The 19,319-nt window shown below is 49.9% G+C and overlaps 3 protein-coding genes across 6 annotated transcripts; 1 reads left to right on the top strand and 2 right to left on the bottom strand.

Annotated features, from left to right (window-relative positions):
- Window positions 1-2,170: 2,170 nt before the first annotated feature.
- On the bottom strand, window positions 2,171-4,766 carry cebp1 (CCAAT/enhancer binding protein (C/EBP) 1). Of its 2 annotated transcripts, none has more exons than XM_041054367.1 (3): window positions 4,628-4,766; window positions 3,707-4,000; window positions 2,171-3,579 (listed from the first exon to the last, which is right to left on the bottom strand). In XM_041054367.1, the coding sequence occupies exons 1-3, from the start codon at window positions 4,628-4,630 to the stop codon at window positions 3,274-3,276; spliced, it is 603 nt and encodes a 200-aa protein (XP_040910301.1). In that variant the 5' UTR covers window positions 4,631-4,766; the 3' UTR covers window positions 2,171-3,273. The 2 variants fall into 2 exon arrangements, with proteins under 2 accessions (XP_040910301.1, XP_040910302.1); XM_041054368.1 differs by having other exon boundaries at window positions 3,707-3,967; window positions 4,628-4,703.
- A 204-nt stretch (window positions 4,767-4,970) lies between these two features.
- ngdn (neuroguidin, EIF4E binding protein) lies at window positions 4,971-8,030 on the top strand. Its single transcript, XM_041054363.1, has 11 exons — window positions 4,971-5,048; window positions 5,254-5,313; window positions 5,511-5,582; window positions 5,819-5,956; window positions 6,048-6,132; window positions 6,397-6,449; window positions 6,639-6,756; window positions 6,871-7,045; window positions 7,223-7,376; window positions 7,660-7,723; window positions 7,877-8,030. The coding sequence occupies exons 1-11, from the start codon at window positions 5,028-5,030 to the stop codon at window positions 7,894-7,896; spliced, it is 960 nt and encodes a 319-aa protein (XP_040910297.1). The 5' UTR covers window positions 4,971-5,027; the 3' UTR covers window positions 7,897-8,030.
- A 1,676-nt stretch (window positions 8,031-9,706) lies between these two features.
- Window positions 9,707-19,292, bottom strand: pabpn1 (poly(A) binding protein, nuclear 1). Of its 3 annotated transcripts, none has more exons than XM_041054364.1 (7): window positions 18,827-19,292; window positions 16,774-16,882; window positions 15,812-15,879; window positions 15,180-15,286; window positions 14,718-14,805; window positions 13,789-13,940; window positions 9,707-10,232 (listed from the first exon to the last, which is right to left on the bottom strand). In XM_041054364.1, exons 1-7 carry the CDS (start codon window positions 18,959-18,961, stop codon window positions 10,037-10,039), a joined length of 855 nt encoding a protein of 284 aa, XP_040910298.1. In that variant the 5' UTR covers window positions 18,962-19,292; the 3' UTR covers window positions 9,707-10,036. The 3 variants fall into 3 exon arrangements, with proteins under 3 accessions (XP_040910298.1, XP_040910300.1, XP_040910299.1); XM_041054366.1 differs by lacking the exon at window positions 18,827-19,292 and adding an exon at window positions 18,419-18,779; XM_041054365.1 differs by having other exon boundaries at window positions 10,053-11,144.
- Window positions 19,293-19,319: the final 27 nt, after the last annotated feature.

Genomic DNA, 19,319 nt, shown 5'->3' with positions numbered 1-19,319 from the left:
ACTGGAGCGCGGGGGGGGGGGGGGGGGGGGGGGGGGGGGGGGGGGGGGGGTCAGGGTAAATATTATTAAAAAATTAGTCAATTTGTTTTTCAGGTCAAACATTTAAAACCAGCTGTATTTCTCTGTGGATGAAATGCTTCAGAGGACATCTGAGACTGAGTGCAGAGGACTTTGTCCCTGTCTGAATGTGTGGCTCAGAGGACTGAACCAAGTCTTTTCCTTGTCCTCCATGTTAATGGAAACACAGACACCGGGGCCAGTCACTGGGTCACAGAATCAGTGTCAGAGTGAGACCTCTGCTGTTTTCTGCCCCTCTGCCGCATGGTGGAGCCATAAATCTTGGACCACCGCAGGGATGGGTCCGGTACCCTGCTGAAGACTTGCTCCGTTTACCGTGAGCAGCAGTCTGAGCAGCGGACTCAGCTCTGTGAACAAGCTGAAGCTTCAGGCCTGAGAACAGAAACAAACCATCAGACATGAAACTGACCTGAACCAAAACAAACCAGGGAGCCTGAACGCATCTCAGCTTATAATCACAGGTGGTTCACCTGCAGTGTGAGCTGCATGTTATCATCACTGCTGATTTCAAACATGAACAGCAGACCGTTTGTAACGACTGCTAAGCTTCACTTGGTGGCACTAACGCAGCCGAGACAGCAGCGGGACAGTTTGGCTGCAGAGGACGAGACAGATGTGAACGTGAAAATGTCTTCTCTGAACGAGCCCTTCACTAACCTCTCTAACCTTTGACCCTGATCACAGAGGCCGACTGTTGTCTTTCCCTGTGATGACAGCCACAGTCACTTTAACAGAAACCATCCAGACGTGTGTGTGTGTTCATGTTATCGTCCTCTGTCCTCACAGAGCAGTGATGGCTGACACTTCCCCTGTAAACCCCTACATGTGAGATCAGGAGCAGCTGTCAGAGAGTTGGATGAGAAGCGAGAGCACCCTCAGCGCTGCACCTCCACCCTGACTGATTTCTCTGGCACCATCACTGGAAAGTGTTTGAACTGTGTGGTAGGAACCTGCAGCTGAGGGAGCAGGCGTCTGTGTCCGGCTGCGTCCGTCTCCTGCTGTTTGAGTGTCCATGCGTTCTGTCGGTCTCTGCAGACACAGACTGTGCGGCTGCTCGGTTACTGCCACAGAGCCGCTTGATTCGGCGGCGGCTGTGAGAGCGGAGCAGCTCCTGTGGGGCTGTGGTGGGGTTCACATGGTCTCTGCTGTTGAGTAACGTGGAAGGGATGAGGTGAAACACAGTCTTTCTTCACTCTGTGGAGATGTTGCAGTCCTGGGACCACAGATTGCCCCACACGACGCTGCAGGACATTTCAACAGACTCTGAATTACTGACAGGCCTGTGTCGCACACTTTCTCATGTTTACTGAAGTCAGTGTTTGTAGCTCGTCGTGAAAACAGGATTCAGCGTCAGCTCCTCAGAGTTTGCAGTTTGTAATATTTCACAGAACTGAACTCTGGGATCTGATGGCTCAGTCAGACTCGGGGCCTGGACGTGATGGGATGTAGCTCAGTTAGCAGTTTTCAGTGTGAGCTGACTGTTTGCAGTAACGTTGTTTGTTAACAGTGTTTTTATGTTTCTTATGAATCCAAGAAGTTATGATGACACGTGTGTTTATGTTGCTTTGTTTTCTGTTTCCAAACAAACTGAGATTAGATCAAAGAATAAGAATTCAGTCACTCGTCTCCTGGACATTCTTACAGCGCTGAAATGTTTCATCAAACGATTTAACTTTTGTTTTGAGCAAAGATAAAAATAAAAAGTGTGTCTGTGCCCCCCCCCCCCCCCCCCCCCCCCCACACACACACAACCCCCCCTCCTATCTCTCCGTCCCTTCACTGCTATCACAGCCACAGGAAGGCCCTGGCAGCGCGACATGCTGATACTATCTCTGTGCTCCTCATCTCCATCCTCCACTGTGTCGAAATCTTGCCCGTCCCACAAAGGGAAACCGCTGGTGCACAACGGTCCATGGCATGACGTCCGTTTCTGTGGGTAGACAGCTCATGGTAAATAACGTGGCAGGTGCACGCCACGTTCCCTGATGAAGGATCACAGAGTAATCAGAGCCTAACGTCTGAGGAAGCTGAGTCAGCCGTCCAAACCTGGGTGCATCACATACGCTTTCACAAACATTTATTTATTTATTTATTTAAGAAAATCTTTGACAAAGTGTTGATTTACCATAAATTCCTCGAACACACTGAACAGCATTAAGGATGAAATCTTTACAAACTGTGTCAAAATCATTTCAAGTAAATCCCACACTCACTTAGAGTATTAAACAGAGAAGGAGGCTTCGATTTCAGTGAATCCTCCTCAGACCACAGGCTGTTGAGAAACTGCGTTGGCCAACAACACTTACAATCATCTCTGACGACAAGAAGCATCAGGCAGGTGATTAGGCAATGTTTGTTAAATCAAATCAAATGTCTTCAAGAGCCACATTTAGAATTTACAGACAGGACTGTGAGCACCTGCTGGTCCAATATTTTCATTTTCTCTTTAATCAGAGTCATTTTTCACAGAACCTAAATTTGTTGCTGCTCAGGCTGAGCCTCAGTCCTGTGTGATCTCAGGACGCTGCGTTCACAGTTTATTTACAGTAACAGCATCTACACAGCTGCCGGCAGGATACACAGCAGAACAGTGACAGTAATTCAAGGTGAAAAAGTTCAGGTGTTTAATTCATTTCCTCAAAGTTCCAGTTTACAGGGTCACAGTTCAGAAATACCCACAAACATCCGCAAAACTAAGACTCACACATTAGTTCTAATTTACATTTCATTCCTTCAGCTAACTGCTAACTGCTAACGGCTGTATTGTCTTTAAATGTGATTAAAATTTTTCTTTACAAACAGCAACAGTCTGATCACAGCATCTGTAACGAGGACGAGTCGGCCTGTCGAGCTTTGGCTTCTGGTGGTTAAGTTTTGTATCTGAGTTTCCAAAAGAAACAGTTCTGTGTATGAAGAGTCTGGAGGGTGGGGTCTGTTTAGGGTGGGGTCTGTTTAGGGTGGGGTCTGTTTAGGGTGGGGTCTGTTTAGTTTTCACAAAAGCAAAACACAAGAGCAAAAGTGTAAGGAATGGACTGAACAGCGTTTATGTGCTCTAACGTTAGCAGGACTCGGTGTGTCCGTCCACTGCGTCGTCCTTTCTCTCTTCACATCTGTGAGAGCTGGAGCAATGTTACACACTAACAGTGGACGTGGTGCCTGGAACTGGTGTTAATGGGAGGGAGTACTGGACCGCGCTCAGATACTGGACTCCCCTGCCGCTCCCTCCTCTGCTCCCTGCAGGTGTCGCTGGGACAGGATGTGTTTGAGAGTGTCCAGCTCCTGCGTCAGCTGTCCGATCCTCATCTGCAGCTTCTGGTTCTCCTCCTGCAGCTGCAGCGCTCTCTGCTGGGTCAGCAGGATCCTCCTGCGGGCCTTGTCCCGGCTCTTCCTCACGGCGATGTTGTTCCTCTCCCGTCTCAGCCGGTACTCCGCGCTGTCCTTACTGATGCTCCTCTTGGTGACGGGTGCCCTCAGAGTTGGCAGGAGGAAGGGAGAGAAGTCCTGCAGGTCACAAACACAGGTGAGTTACAGGTGTGTGGCGGCAGGCGACGCGGGCGGCTTTCCCGCTCTGAACATTTAGAAACAGACATTTTAATCAGTAGAGCACAGATTAGAGCCGAGGTGTCACCTGCTGAGGGTTGGCGTGGCTCTGGTGGTGGTTTGTGCTCGCCGCGCTCGAGGCGTTGCTGAGACAGGACGCAGCGTAAGGCAGGTACGACAGTCCCATCATCTGCTCGGCCGCTCTGTCCTCGCCGCCCCCCCTCATCATTCCCTGAGACTGGCTGTACGGTATCATGTCCATCTGACCCAGCTGACCGGTGGATCCGGCCTGGCCAGAGCCAACAGCGCTCAGGGTGTGAGCCTGGCCCGGGTACGAGTTCGCCCACTCCTGGATGACAGAGGACACCCTGGGATCAGACATCTGGACGGGTTCAGAGGCAGGATGAGACAGTGAGACAAGATTTTACATGAACACACGGTGGAAACAGGATTTTAGCTTCACTGTCTTTTTATCTCCAACAACAACCAGCAACACAAACTTACTGCTCACATGTTAAACAGCTGCTGTCATGATTCAGTCGCTGGGCGACTGCACGATGTCTGCTTTTACTTTTGATACGTTCAACACGTCTCTGTACACCTGTGTGTTTAAAGGTGACAGCAGCTCATCACGCTCACATGGGAGGACGGAGGAGCAGCTTTTCCACAATGTCATTCACTTTAATTTACCTGTTAATTAACCTGTTAACCAGTGCTCAGTAATATATCTGAGAGAAGTTTAAGTGCAGGTCAGTAAACGCTGCGTTCGTCGCTTCCTCAGTTTCCTCAGTTACAGTTCTGATAATAAAGAAATGTGAATGTTTGCTGTTTTTCTGTGAAGGGAAAGTTTGAAATATAAAAACTTGGAAAACTGTTTCAACGTTTTAGAAAGAAAACAGAATCAGTTTACAGACGAACTGCTCAGCAGGTTCATGAAAACAGCTGTTAGACTCAGACACAAGCTACAGAGAAGTAAAACGACAGAGATGCTGTTACAGCTCTGACTCACCATGACTCCTCTTCAGGTTCCTGTGACTGAAAATGATCTGAGACTCAGAGGCAGGTTCTCCTCTTCCTCCTCCTCCAATGATGATGATGATCCCTCCATACTTCCTCTGTCTCTCTCTCTCTCTCTCTCTTCCTCTCTCTCTCTCACTTAAAACAGAAAAAAGAAAAACTCAGACAGGAAAGACAGAATCTATCAGATTATTGTTTATCAGATTATTAATGATTTCGCAGCTGCTGATCAGTTGTAATCGTTTCCCGCCGCAGGTCGCTTAAAGTCATTCAGTTATTTGATTTCATTGATTTCATCTTTCCGTTTTTCTTTCACTGGAACCACACAAGCGCTAACGTTACAGCGCCTCACTCGACCCTCTGCGGCTTCCGTAGATCAGCGTGAACTCAAAATGGCTTCCGCTGTGGACAACGTGAGTAGCGTTCAGTCAGCTGTGGATGAACAAACACGTTTATTCGTTTATTGAATTTACAGTAACACCGAAGCTCTCCGGTGACTTCGCGTGTTTTCTGAGCACAGCTGTCGTGGCTTGGTCACAATAGTTTGGTTTGAAAAGCCGAAGCTAACCAGCTAGCCAGCAGCTAACTAGCATGTGTGTGTCTTTGTGTTTGTGACAGAGTTCAGTTGAACGTGATTTGTCCGAAGCTGTTCAGCTGCTGAATAATCTCACGGAGCAGGTAGGACCATAACAGCACGCGCTCACGGTTCTTCCGGTTACCTGTGAGTTAAAGTGTGAAAACGCAAAGTGAACACGTTCACAGAGTAACACGGTGCACTCTGGGATTATTCACCACCACAGAACTTTACCTGTCCGCACTCTGTCCTCCTGCAGGTGGACAGTGTGCAGCTCAGACTCATTGTCTCTTCTCTGTAGGTGGCCTCAGTCACGAGTCATGTCCGCGAGCTGCTAACCAAAGTCAAAGATGGGACATTTAAGACATCACAGGTGAGCAGGGACACAGATCCTGGACAGGAACAGTAAACAGCTGAGGCAGAATCTTAGTGTCCCAGTGTCTCCTGTCTGTTGGACAGGACTGATTCAGTATGTGGGTACAGCTGTGTGTGTGATCTGTGTCCACGTGGTCCAGATGTCTCCTGTTTGTTTGACGGCAGGACAGCAAGTTACCTGAAGATACGGCGCTCTGCTGACGTCCCCACTCTCTGTCCCTCCTGTCTCTGCAGGGTTTGTCTTTCTTGGAGCTTCGCTATCACCTGCTGCTCTTCTACCTTCAGGACCTCAGTCACCTGATCAGCGTCAAGGGCGAAGGAGGCAAGATGAAGGAGAGCGAGGCATTGGACAGAGTGGTCACAGTCCGGACGGTGAGATGATGCAACCAAGGACAGGAGTGTGTGCGTGTGTGTGTGTGTGTGTTAAAGAGCTTCAGGAGTTTCCCTCTTTTTTTTTTTGAAGGTCCTGGAGAAGATGCGTCCCCTGGACCACAAACTGAAGTACCAGATTGATAAACTGGTGCGTACGGCGGTCACTGGCAGTTTAGGTGAGTCTGCGCCTGCAGGTGCTGTTTCATCTGATTTCATATTTCTGCTGTTTGAGGTGTGTGAGATCGCTGCTTGTCTTTATCCTCTGCCACCGTACAAACTCAGTGAGACAGTAAATGTGTTAACGTCCTGTAACACTGAGGACCGACATGTTCCCGCCCCCGCTGCCTCCGTCTGCTGAGCGGCGCGTCCTGTCCGACAGGACGGGCGGACGCCTCGGTTACAGCGCTAACATCAGTGTCTCGTGCTTTTGTTGAATTTAGCTGAAAACGACCCGCTGCAGCTGCGTCCTCATCCGGAGAATCTCAGAAGCAAAGTGAGTCCTTCACACTGTGGACACTTTATTCAGTTTACACCATAAATCCTGTGAATCTATATTAATATTCAATACACAGTTTCCTGTGTGGTTATTGTTCACTGATTTAATTTCACCATCAGTCGAACTGATTTCATTAATCACAGAAAATTCTTTTTTTTTTTTAAATCTCCGTCATCGATGAACCAGCTGAATGAATCTGAGGAGTCTGAAGATGAAGCTGAGAGCAGCACGGCCTCGGACAGGAGAGCAGCCCACTCTAGTGGCAAGAAATATGTACCGCCAAAGATTGCCCCAGTGCATTATGGTAACGTTGCCTGTCTCTGAATAGGTCTCTGTCCTCTGCTTCTTTTTGTTTGTGTATTTCTGTGACAGTTCATCCGATTGGACTTTTCAGCACCGTGTCGTTTCTCTCCTGCAGACGGTGATGTGACCGAGGCCGACAGGAGGAAGGCTCAGGTGGAGCGTCAGCGGCGAGCAGCTCTCAGAAGCTCTGTGATCCAGGAGCTGAGGCAGCAGTACAGCGACGCCCCCGAGGAGATCAGGGACAGACGAGACTTCCAGAGTGAACGGCAGAGCCGCGAGGACTCTCACAGGTCGGTGGTTTTCTTCTTTTGTTGTCTGTAAACGGGTCAGAGGACGGTGAGGACTGAGAGACGGGACGGCGGTACGATTAGCATCCGTTGTGAGCTGCGAACGTTGGGCGAGGAAATCTTTCACGTGTGTGGGATTTTACAGAAAATGTTTCAGTTGTTCTCTTTTCTTCTTCACAGGAAAAATTATGAGGAGTCGATGATGGTTCGTCTCAATGTGCCCAAGAATCAGAAGAACGCCAAGAAGAGAGGCATGATGGCCATGTCCGGCCAGCTCAGCGGTATCACGCACTTCGGTGACATCACAGCGCTAACAGGCGGCGATGGTGGACAGGTGAGTGCTTATGTTGAGTCTGGACGTTGGTCTGGTAGAATGTAAACTGACTGTGATCAAGCAGCAGCTCCGCTGACTTTATCTGAGCTGAACCGGACACAGGAAAGTGTTCATGCTGTCGTCCCGTCGTGTGTCTGCAGACGTGTGAAACGTTTCCTGTTCCGAGAGCGGCCGACATCTTTCTGTTAACCTGACACATTCACCTCATTCTAACCAGCTCATCCAGCATGAACGGAGCCGCTGTCGTGTTTTTGTTTAGAGGATTCTGTTTGTGTTGGTGCAGGATGGGGAGAGCGCGCGTCCCAAGAAGAAGAAGAAACCCATGAAGAAGAAAACCAAGAGAAGAGGTGAGGACATAGGACATCAGATGTCCCTGACTTACTTTCTGACTCTGTGGACAGAAGCTGCACCACAGCTGTGTCACTGGAGGAAAACTGATTCCAGTTTTTGGAACTGGATCCTGTTTCATCCTAATAATCACTGATTTCTGTTTTTTGCAGCTTTCAGGAAGCACAGATAGGAGACGACGTGAGGAACAGGCTCGTTTCACACTGTTCACAGGACTGATTCCTCCAGGACGTTAAATAAACTCCCTCAGTACGTTTACATTCACCGTCTGAGTTTGTGGAAAAAAACATTTACTGTCATTTATTTGTTCATAAGTCACGTTTCATTTTCTTCCATGAGCGAGCTACGACCTGCTCAACGAGCCGAGCTCGGTCATGTGACAGAGGTTGAGTGTTAATTACAATCAATCATAGGCTGTATAAGACATGACCGTGACGTCACCCACTGGTTTCCGGGAGTCGGTTCTGTGACCAAACCATGGGCATTGGAGCTGCGCCATCTTGGATTTTAGTGGGAGTGTAGTTTCCATTTCCATTTTATTTTTATTAATGACTATAATAAAATAAAAATAATAATAATAATTATTAATAATAATATAATAATAATCATTAATAATATAATTATAATTATTAATAATTATAATATTAACATATTTAATATTTACCGGCTTTCACCGCTGCCTCCATCCACCATCCACTTACAGTTACAGCAGCACACAAACAACAGCAGCCGCTGACTGACGGAGCTGCTCTGTCCATGCAATGTCGGACTGTTTAAACAGAAAAATGAGACCAAATAAAATTGTAGCCTAGTATTCACACAATAAACGGACTCTGAGAGCACGGAACACACCGCAGCAGCGTTCCTAACATTAGCTGCTCCGGTCCTCTATCTGTATCAGCAGCGACCAGAAATCGGCAATGAAGTCATAAGCTAGCGGCAAAATATGCTAATACATGCTAATTAGCGCAAACATCCAGGTAAAATAGTGAGAAATTTACTTACCGAAAAAACTGCAACACAGACTCCTTCGACGGTCGGTTAGTACAGTCTACACTACAACAAGCCATACTGTCACAAAAACCTATCCGAACATTGGCAAACAAACACGGACACTGCATCCCCTGTCCACCGCTGGAGGTAGCCGGAGCCGGTAGCCGGTAGCTGTAGCCGCCTAGCCCAGCCGATGCTTTAGCAAAGAGCTAACGGACGGTGCCTGTCTATGGTGATGTCACTCAACGTAACCACGCCCTAATTTAATGTAAGAATTTTATGCCTAAATACCCCCCAGTTAGAAACAGTGGAAATAATCCTGAGCTGATAAAGTCAGACTGAGGATTTACTGTCAATAAGAAGAATTATTATTAAGTTTCTCACTGAATCAGGAACAAATGAAGGAGCTGATGTGTGATCATATGAAATATTGATCAGTGTGTGGATCATGTTTCTGATCATTATGCATGGACAGTTCTGTCCTGTTACTCTGAGCTGCAGTGATGGACTCAGTGTCAGGAACTCTGTCCCATTAAAGAACCTGTGAATCTGTATGATGAGTTATTCAGTGAGAAACTCTGTTTGTTTAGAAAGCAGAGTGAACACATGAAAAACCATCCACTCACCTACAGACAGACCTGACGCTCTGTATTATTCAGTTTCTTTACTGGGAACTCTTTTGTCCCTGTCAGGATCCTGTAGGAACAGTGCTCAGTGTTTCCAGTGATCTGATTGGTCGGTAGTTTGGGCTGTTTTTGGTCTGATCCTCTGAAGTTAACCTTAAGTTACCTGGATGCTGCTCCTGCTCAGCAGTACACACTCAGGCAGAGGACTCACACTGACACACACTCATTTTTACACAATGTCTTTATTTTTTTTTTTTTTCCTAATTACAGACTCATGGGTTAAAAATAAAAATAAAAAAAAAGAAACCCACTCCCCCTTTTCAAAAAGAAAAAAAAAGAGAAAGAAAAAGTCTCCACACAAACCCCCCCGACCCCCCCCCCCCTAAAACAACAGCTCCGGCCCACTCACTCCATTAAATTAATAACCAATGCCGTTAGCTCGTCAGCCTTCCTCCGACAAGCCGTGACTGCACTGCGCCAAGTCAGAGAAAGGGGGCGCTATAAGGTCTGCACTGTACACCCTGGTCTCTGGTCCTGCCCTCCTCGCTCTCTCAGCTGTGTTGGCTCCAGCTCTCTGGATAGAAATCATGTGAAGGGTTGGCTGCCGGTTACAGGCGTGTGTGCTGAGCAGGTGTGTGTGTGTGTGTGTGTGTGTAAGTGTGTGTGTTAGTGTGAAAACAACTAAAAGCATCATCAGCGTTTGCTGTTGTAGTAAATGCCCCCCGCCGCGGGCCTGTGGTCACCCTGCCCCCCTCCCCCACCCCCCCACACGGACAGGATGGGGTGAGTGTGCATAGCAGGAGCAGAGAGAGAGAGAGACGCTGCAGAGACAGTGGGGGGGGCCGGCGCCACCTGGGGAGGGGTCGTCAGCCTCCACTGGTCCTGAAACCTGAAACGACAAGAAGTGGTCTAATATACAGAGAGAGGAGGGGGGGGAGGGGGGAGGGGGGAAACGGGGGAAACAAGAAGCACAGAGAGAGGGGGAGGGGGGGGGGGGGGGGTCGCACGAAATAAAAACACTGATGTCAAAATAAAATGAAGTGAGGCCATGCTGGGTGGGATGTGGGGGGGCAGGTGGGAGTATAACGACCCCGCCCACACGAAAAAAGAACAAAAACAATGAACACAGCAGGTCCATCACTGTTCAGAGACAAACTGTCCACTGGGGGGAGGGAGAGAGGGAGGGGAGGGAGAGGGGGAGGGGAGGGGTATACTCCAAACCACAAACTGAAAACACAACACTCTGGATGTCATTTCACAAATGTACATTCAAAACTAAAATGAACACACTGTCGTCCTGTAGCTGCCCCCCCCCCCCCCCACACACACACACACTTCTCCTTGTTTAGGTGGTGGTGGGGGTGAGTGGGTGGCTGTGTTGGTGATGGTGTGAAAGCAGGAGGTCACAGCCAGACCAAAGGAGACACATCTGCAGCCTGAGGTACCATCATCGCCCCGCCCCCGCCCCCACCCAACAAAAACCAATGAAGGAATCTGCCACCGTGCCCCCCCCCCAGTGGCCAACTGATACCTTACCAGGGCCGACCGCACCAACCTCGGCACACGCACGCTCACACACACACTGCGGCAGTCAGTCTCTGTCCACCACAGGGTTTCCTGTTTGACTTTTTTCTCTCTTCTGGGGTTCTCTTCTTTTATTGTTGGGGGGGGGGGGGGGCAGGGTGTCACTGTGTGTGTTTCTTAAATGGAACAGAGAGGGGGAGGGTCAATAGTAAGGGGGTGTTGGGGGGGGGGGGGTGTTTAGTAAGGGGAATACCACGATGTTGTTCGCCCTCGGCCCCTGGAAAAGAGAGAGAAAAAGAGGGTGAGTTTTTTTCTGCTCGGCTTCAGATGATGACCAATTTCCTGTGATATGATCTAATCTGTGTGTGTGTGTGAAAGTGAAAGAGTGTGTGTGTGTGTGTGTGTGGGCAGAGGACGTGTCTGCTGTGATTTCAAGTCCTACAGGTAAACTGACAGATGTCAACAGTGTGTCCTCTGGAGACATACCATCTTAAAGGTATTGTGCCTTTGTTGTGTTACTAGTCTGAGGAATGGTTCAGCTGTGAGCAGCTGTGAGGAGGAGTGATCAGTGTGGGGGGGGTGAGGGGACAGCAGAGGCCCTCCCTCTCCCTCTTTCTCTCTCTCTCTCTCTGAGTCTCTCTTTTCGAGAGCCGCCTCTGGGGGTCGCTGTGGGGAAACACCGTGAGGACAAACAGAACCACACATAAACCCCAGCAGGACGCCGCGCACACACACGCACGCACACACCATCCAGCCGTAAACATAAACTGGTCACACTGGGACTGAAGCCAGTGGTCAGGAGGCTCGATGCTGAGGTCAGGCTGCAGGAATGAACCCTCGTTTCTGGGAGTGAACACAGTAAAGGTGAATCTGAGTAGGTGTGTGTGTGTATGTGTGTGTGTAGGTTCATGTCCATGCAGAGACACACACTCCACATGAGCTCTGGAAAAACAAAAAGCTTCGTGTCCATGACGAGCACAGTCTGTGTCTCACGTTCAAATCTTTCCTTTTCACTGTGCCAGCCTGGGAAGATCAACAGCCACAGACACACGCACGCACGCAGAGACGCAGAGACAGACACACAGACACACACAGACACACACAAACACACACAGACACACACAGACAAACACAGACAAACACAGACAAACACAGACACACAGACAGACACACACACAGGATCTGAGGAACTAAACACTCAGAGACTGAACGCTGAAATCCTCCCAAACTCACAACAGGTCAACGCAAAGATTTTACACAGGTGTGTGTCTGTTCACTGTGGACGAGTTCCCACAACAAGACAAGGCACCAGCTCGGCCTGAAGCAGACGAGCGAGGGAGGGGCCTCAGCACGTCTGCGTTACAGTCACATGACTCACGGCGACAGCAACAATCAGTTCAGGACCCTGAAACGTCACGTGGAGTCTGATTCAGCTGAGGCTGGAACAACACGTCCGACCTGAGACGATCCAACCTGCTGCTTCAAGCTTTTACAGTCACACACACAAATCTCCCACAGAGCTGATCTCAGATCAGATGCTCTCCGTGCCTTGTCCTGCAGCGTGGGCCAAATCCCACAGAGTGAACGGGAAGGACCGGGTTTCTTGGTGAGTGGGAGGACGCACACTGATTAGAGATTCTGACACTTTCTCACACAGAGGAATGAACACAGATGCAACTCGTGCTTATTTAAAGGCTGAAACTGGAATTCGTGCTCCAGAGAAGAAGAACTGATCAGGACTCTGCATCATGAAGCGGCAACATGGAGCGGCAACATGGAGCGGCAACATGGAGCGCTCTGTGTGGAGGAGTTCAGCCTGGTTCTGGTTCAGAGGGAAGATGCTGAACTTTAAGTATTAAACCTCCAGATGAGGATCAGGTCAGAATCTCTCAGTGTGTGTGTGTGTGTGTGTGTGTGTGTGTGCGTGTGTGTGTGCGTGTGTGTGCGTGTGTGTGAGAGAGGAAGCCGGCGTGCTGACCAACATGTCCGACAGACCACTTCCTTTCTCACTGTCAACTCAAAGAACACGATGGCTCCACAGACAGAGCTCTGCCACGGGGCCAGTTCAGGTCACTGGCTGTGATCACACACAGGGCGAAGCAGGTCATGATGTTCGCTGTGCCCCAAACATTTAAAGTGAACCGCAAAATGGCTTCATCACAAGCTGTGAACACCTGACGTCTGCAGGTAAAAACCCCACGCGGCCTTCCAGCAGAGCTCTGAGGTGAAGCCCATCGACACAAAGAGTCTGCGTCTCGCTCAGAATCTCGGTGCACAGCGCTCTGACCACAGCCGGACTCAGTGCAGAGACAGAGTGTCTTTCAGAAGACGTGGACACAGCACAGACTCACAGACGGGTCTCAGACCCAGGAAGGACAGACTGATGTGCACAGATGTTCGTCAGCCTCGGGTGAAATGGGTTTATGTGATGTGACATGCAATGAGCCCAGAGTCCTACAACAGATGTGAAGCAGTTTCTAACCTGGTCACCAGGTGTGTTTGTGTACCTGAGTTTCTATGACAAGTTCAAATTTGTTCTGTCTGTATCCAGCGACACTCCAGCTGCTGCAGCTACAGGGCTCACACTCGTCTGTACTTACCTTCTACACGCTTCCTACACAGTGACCAGCTGAGGCCTGGCAGAGCCTGGTGTAACATAACTACGCTGGTCCTCCAGAACGGTTCCTGACCTATGACCCTCATCCCTCGTTTCCCTGCATGTTGTCCTATCAAACGTGTCCATGCCTACTCTGTACGACAGCAACCTAAATAACAGTCCGAGCTGCTTCTCTACATAAACCTTTAACTATCTCTGGTCACGGCGGCCTGTCCTGTATGTCCTGTCCTCCTCCTGCCAACAGTGCATGCAGGGGCAGTGTCGTCTCGGGTGTGAGAGCTGAGGCGTCTCGGCGTCGGCTCACCTGAAGGCCCGTCCTCTGCCTCTCGGGGGTGTGTAGCCACTGTAGTAGCGCGCACGCGATGAGAAGCTTCCTCCCCGTGATCGGAAGCGAGCCCGTGGAAAACCGCGGTCTGTGGTGCTGATACCTGGTCTGTTTGTTCTCTTAGCGCCCACCTGAGGAGAGAGGATCCGACAGGTGACAGTTAGAGACAATACAGTCCACAGCGTCCTCCAATTAAACTCCATATCATTTGAGAGAGTGATGAAATAAATCTCATTCCAACATTTTCCTTCTGCTTTGGAAATAACAGATTGAATAAGTTTGTTGTGGTTGATTCATTTTCCACAGAAGATTAAATAAGGATGAACCGAGCTGCTGCGGAGCCGGGATGTTAGACTGCTGGAGCCAATCACAGCTGACTGTGAGCGAGAGGCGGGGTTCACCCAGGACTGCTCGCCAATCAATCACAGGGCCGACACACAAAGACAGACAACCACACACGCACACAGGAGCAGTGCAGAGCAGCCATTAACCTGATGTGTGTGTTTTTTGGGATTGTGGGAGGAAGCTGGAGAACCCGGAGAGAACCTGTGCAGGCACAGGGAGAACGTGTAAACTGCACACAGAAGAGCTCAGACCGGGGTTCGAACCCGGAGCCCTCTCGCTGTGAATAATTCCTATCAGCAGAAAGTTTATGTAAAGTTTCTCCAAATAGCAGCAGCAGCGACGTGTACAGCGCTGACAGTCCTGTTCTGCTGCGCTCCCTCACTGTGGTCACTGCTCGTCAGGACTTAGTTCAAAACGTTTTCTGATCAAGAAAAAAGAAAAACAGTGACGCTGCTCTTTGCATCATTTCCTCTCACAGAGACGTCACCGCTGAGATCTGCGTACGAACCTCGAGAAGGAAAAACATAAAATAAGAGGAAAAGCCAAACGTGAAAATCTCTCACCTTTATCTGCCTTCCTCTGAACAGGGACTCGTCCAAAGCCATGGCTGTCCTCACAGACTCTTTGTCTGCAAACTCAATATAAGCAAACCTGAAGGATGAAAACAGAATCACTGCAGAGAACTGTGTGCTTTATCAGAGAAGAACAAACCTGACTGCTCACAGCTGAGCCTGTGCACACGACACTGACAGAACCCAGATAAACTGATGGTGCAACCAGAACCGTTACATTTACACAGCGGTCCATAAGTGGCAGCCATCACTGTCGATCCCTGGCTTCGTTTAACCAAAGCCGCCACATTCAGTCATCGAGCTGCTGTGACACTGTGGCAGCATCAACATCACTGCTGCTGATGCAATAAAACCTGCCCACCCACAGTGGGAGGGGGGAATATTTGCCGATGACGACCTGCCGTCCACATGTTGATCTGCTGCACAGTGAAAATGTACGACGGTGGTTTTTACCCCTTGGGATGTCCTGTGTATTTGTCACACAGGATGGTGACTCTGTTTACTGAGCCGCAGCCGTGAAAGTGAGCCTCAAGCTCTTCTGCCGTGGCACCGTAATCCACCTGCAGACACGGAGAATAAAAGGTCAGAGGTCACAACGGCTGCACCACAAACACACGCCTGTTATAGGCAGCAAGCTTTTAACTCCGAGTTTGTAATTACAGCAGATGGATTTAAGATACGACAGTGAAACAGGTCAAAGCCTCAAACTGGATCAAAATCTTTCTGAAAATGATTTGAAAGCAAATCCAAACAGAAAACAGCTGTTTTGTGACTGTCAGTGTTTTTAAAGTCTCATCACATGCACCAATCACAGTGGGACGAGTGGTTTCAGGGGAAGGGGTTGTCAGACTGTTGGACACTGAATGTCCTCTAATGTTCACCAAGCTTAACTGTAAAACCAGGACGAATGTGGACAGCTCCACCGCTGTCCACGCAGAGGGAGAGAGGACTCCATGGCTGAGACTGGCGAGGAAACAGTCTTGGTCAGGTGCTTCACCTGTTCACAGCTTAAAGGCCAAAAGCTCGATGGCTTTTGCAAACAAGAAGAGGAAACTGTGTGAGAACACAGAGACACGGATACTCACGTTTCCAACATAAATAGACCTGCCGTCTGCCTCCATCTTCTCCTCGATGGACATGATGACGGGGCCGACTGCAGAGGGGACAGGAGAAACACAGCTCTACATGAGCAGGGAAATATTTCCATCACAACACAACAAGAGATGCACGGGGCAACAACTCCAGGACCGAGGGCAACACACTTCCCATTGGAAGGCTGAGGGGTAGAAGGTGCCTGGATGCTCCACAAGCTGGAACAGGTTTAAGCTTAAATTACAACCAATGTTATTTCCTCAGTACCACATCACTTCTTTCACTCAGCTCAGGAGTGACTGAGGTACACAACTTCTTCTCACCTTTAACTTTTAAAGCTACTTTATAATCCTAACCTTACCCATGGTGCACCGGGACAAGGACTCAGCACAGGCGGGGACAGGCGAGGTTTTTCTAATGATTCCATCCAGTAAAGTTATTTCTGTTCTCACCTCCTCTGATGAGGTAACGTTTTCACCTGTAGCTGTTTGTTTATTTGTCAGCAGGACTGGGGAACGGGCCCACCCAGAACCAGAACCTTTACTGTGAATCTGAAGTTCTGCCTCTGAGCTGTGGTGTGTGACACTCTGAGTCCATTCAGTCTGTTTCAGGGAGGCGCTGGTTCTACCGTACACTCACTCCGGAGGCTGCAGTCGGTGGTGCTGTTGAGCTGTATTGTGTTATATTGTCCACCCCATTTATATCAGTGAGGGGAGGCTAAACAACAGTCACAATAACAACGACCTCCATGAGGGAGGATTTATTTCAGGACTGTTCCATTAGACAGCGTTAGTTTCCACTGGGTGGACCTAATAAACTGAGCATACATTCTAAAATTAAAGATGTTAGTTTGGGGTTAGATTTCGACACAAAATCAAAGGACCTGATTATTTAAAGAAGATTTGGCTGTGGCAGAGACAGGACGGAGCTGCCTGCCCCTGAAAAGCAAACACACCTGGTGGGGGGCTGAGATTCATCTGTTTCTCCACCTCGTTCTGCAGCTCCTTCAGCTTCTCTGCCTCTTCCTCCATCTCTCTGACACGAGCTTTGATTGCCTCCAGCTCCTGCAATGCAGACAAACTCCATTAGAGCTCACAACACACTGAAACATGAATTTAGCATTTAACAAGTGCCACAACTATACAACCATCAACAACAGGGGCCACAACCCTGTGATCTGTTCAGTGGTGAGGATGGTGCAGCACCAACATGCTGAACCCGGGAGCGATGGTGTCAGTGTAACACGACAATCTGAAAACGTGTGTTGTTTCTGCCTCATGTGAGTGTTGTGCAGTCACAGTGTGTCACTGTCTGGCCTGAAGCTGGCAGCTGCTGCCTGCTACAGCAAGGAAATTAACCTCGGCCACGAACGTATCAGAATAAACCGTGTTCACACTCACGATTCCTGTCACCTCTCAGTGATTACAAAGACATAACGAGAAAACACAGAACCAACAGAACAAAGGGAACTTTAGTGAATACAAGAAAACACAACACAAACACAAAGGTGTGTTTTCTTCTGACTGTTACAAACACTATACCTGCACCTGACAATGGGACCTGAACACAGCCATAAATATTAAATCAGGAAAAGCACTGAATGTAAATTCAACTCACAGCTGCTTTGGAAACAGGTGGAAATGTGTTTGGAGCAATGAGGACAGAAGACAAAGTGAAAGCACAGAACAAATGAAATATTCCGGCGAGCTCAGAGATGAGAGCCTGTCAGTGGTGCACTGCAGCACAGTGGGAGTCACTCCAGCTCCATCCTGTGCTAACGGCTGCGGACACACGCACACACACATACACACACACACACACACACACACACACACACACACAGCATAATACAGAGTGAACCTGCACAATGACACACTGCACGTGATGGTACCATCATGTGCCGATAACCTGACACGGAGCTACGTGTCCGGCTCGCGGAGGAGGACGCTGCTGAGATAAGCCACCCGACACCGACCCGCCAAGGCTCCAGTGTTTTGTCGCATATTCCGTTCCAGCCCCCGCCCCGCCACTCTAACAAAACACCGAAGGATGCAAACCCAGCCCCTCAAATACCGCAGCCTCTGCGTCGTCTGCCCGACAGGCAACACTGCGTCCTCCTGCCCACCTGCACCTGCGGCGCAGAAACCGTCAGGCAATAAGTTGAATATTAAAATTAGGCCGACCAGCCCTGTCTGTGCCGCCGCCAGCCACCGTGCAGGACACGGCAGATCTCATGTCCCGCTGATGCCCGACACCGGCCATCATCCAAAATCACCGACAGGGGTGGTCAGGTGCATGTGATCGGTCTCCAGTCCGGCTTTGTTATAACCGGCTGGCTCGTTAGCCCGCTGGAGCCCCGGTACCTCATGGTAATGGCTCTAGCTAGCAGGCTAACAGCAGCCCCAGGTGCAAATGCCGCATTCGGGCTCGTGGCTGGTATTAATGGCCGACTGGTCGCTGGTCATTTCAGGTGCAACACGCCTCGGTGGGCTAACGACAGCCTGCTGTCGCTGGGTCATTTGTCGTGCACACACCGGAGTTTGAGACGCAATGGCGGGCAGCATAACGGTGACGGTAAACGGAATAAAATGTGCTATTACCGTGAGCAGGTCGCCTTCTTATGCAGGTGGACTCGCACAGCGGCGGCGGCCTGTCCTACCCTCGCCCCTGACGGTCTCCTGCTTCTCCGTCTCGCATTTTTTTTACGACGAGGATTTTTTCCCCCCAACGGCTCGAGCTGCTCCCTGGCGCAGAGAAACTGCCGCCGCCGTTGCGCCAAGATGGCTGCCGACACCACGCATGTCACCACCCATTTCTACTGCACTGCGTGAACCACAATGGCGGTTTATGTCGAACAGGCGACAACAGTAACGCGTACGGCATGTGACCCCAGATTAGTGCAAAAAACATAAACCGTCTGCCCGCGTTCACTAAGCGACCCGATCGGACCACGGTGAGTCCTGGTCTCCATGCGGGCTCCCACGTCTCAGACAATGCCCTTCACTTACCGGGTCTTCGATCGCGGCCTCACCCTCTTCTAACCCCGGCTCTTCATCACCGACACCCGGGTCTTCCAACTCGGGATGTCCGGGGTCTGAATCTAGTAGGGATTCCTCCGCAAGTCCGTTACCGAACTCCGCCATCGCCCTATTCCAGCTATACCAACGCTCCTCGTGGCCAAACCAACGCTGCAGGCCCCGACTCTCACGCGGGGGGGGGGCGGGGGGTAACGTTAGAGTGAGCGGGGCGGCGGAGAGAAAAAAAAACGGCGGAAAACGCCGCTCAGTAAAGTTAAAATGGGGAATAAACTGCGAGCTAGAGTTCCAGCTAGCACTCAAACAGCACACCACGATGATCGGGGACTGCCGTCTGACCCGCTGCCTCCAGGTACTGCTCCCGCTTCCACGTTTATTTACTAAAATGTACACACGGAAAGGCGAGAACGCGGCGCCGTCCCTCCACTCCAGACATGGAAGCCGGGGGCGGGGCCAGGCGGCACTG

Source organism: Toxotes jaculatrix, chromosome 14 (genome assembly GCF_017976425.1).
Source record: "Toxotes jaculatrix isolate fToxJac2 chromosome 14, fToxJac2.pri, whole genome shotgun sequence".
NCBI lineage: Eukaryota > Metazoa > Chordata > Actinopteri > Toxotidae > Toxotes > Toxotes jaculatrix.
The sequence above is the reverse complement of the archived record's forward strand: the minus strand, read 5'-3'. Positions and strand labels throughout refer to the sequence as shown.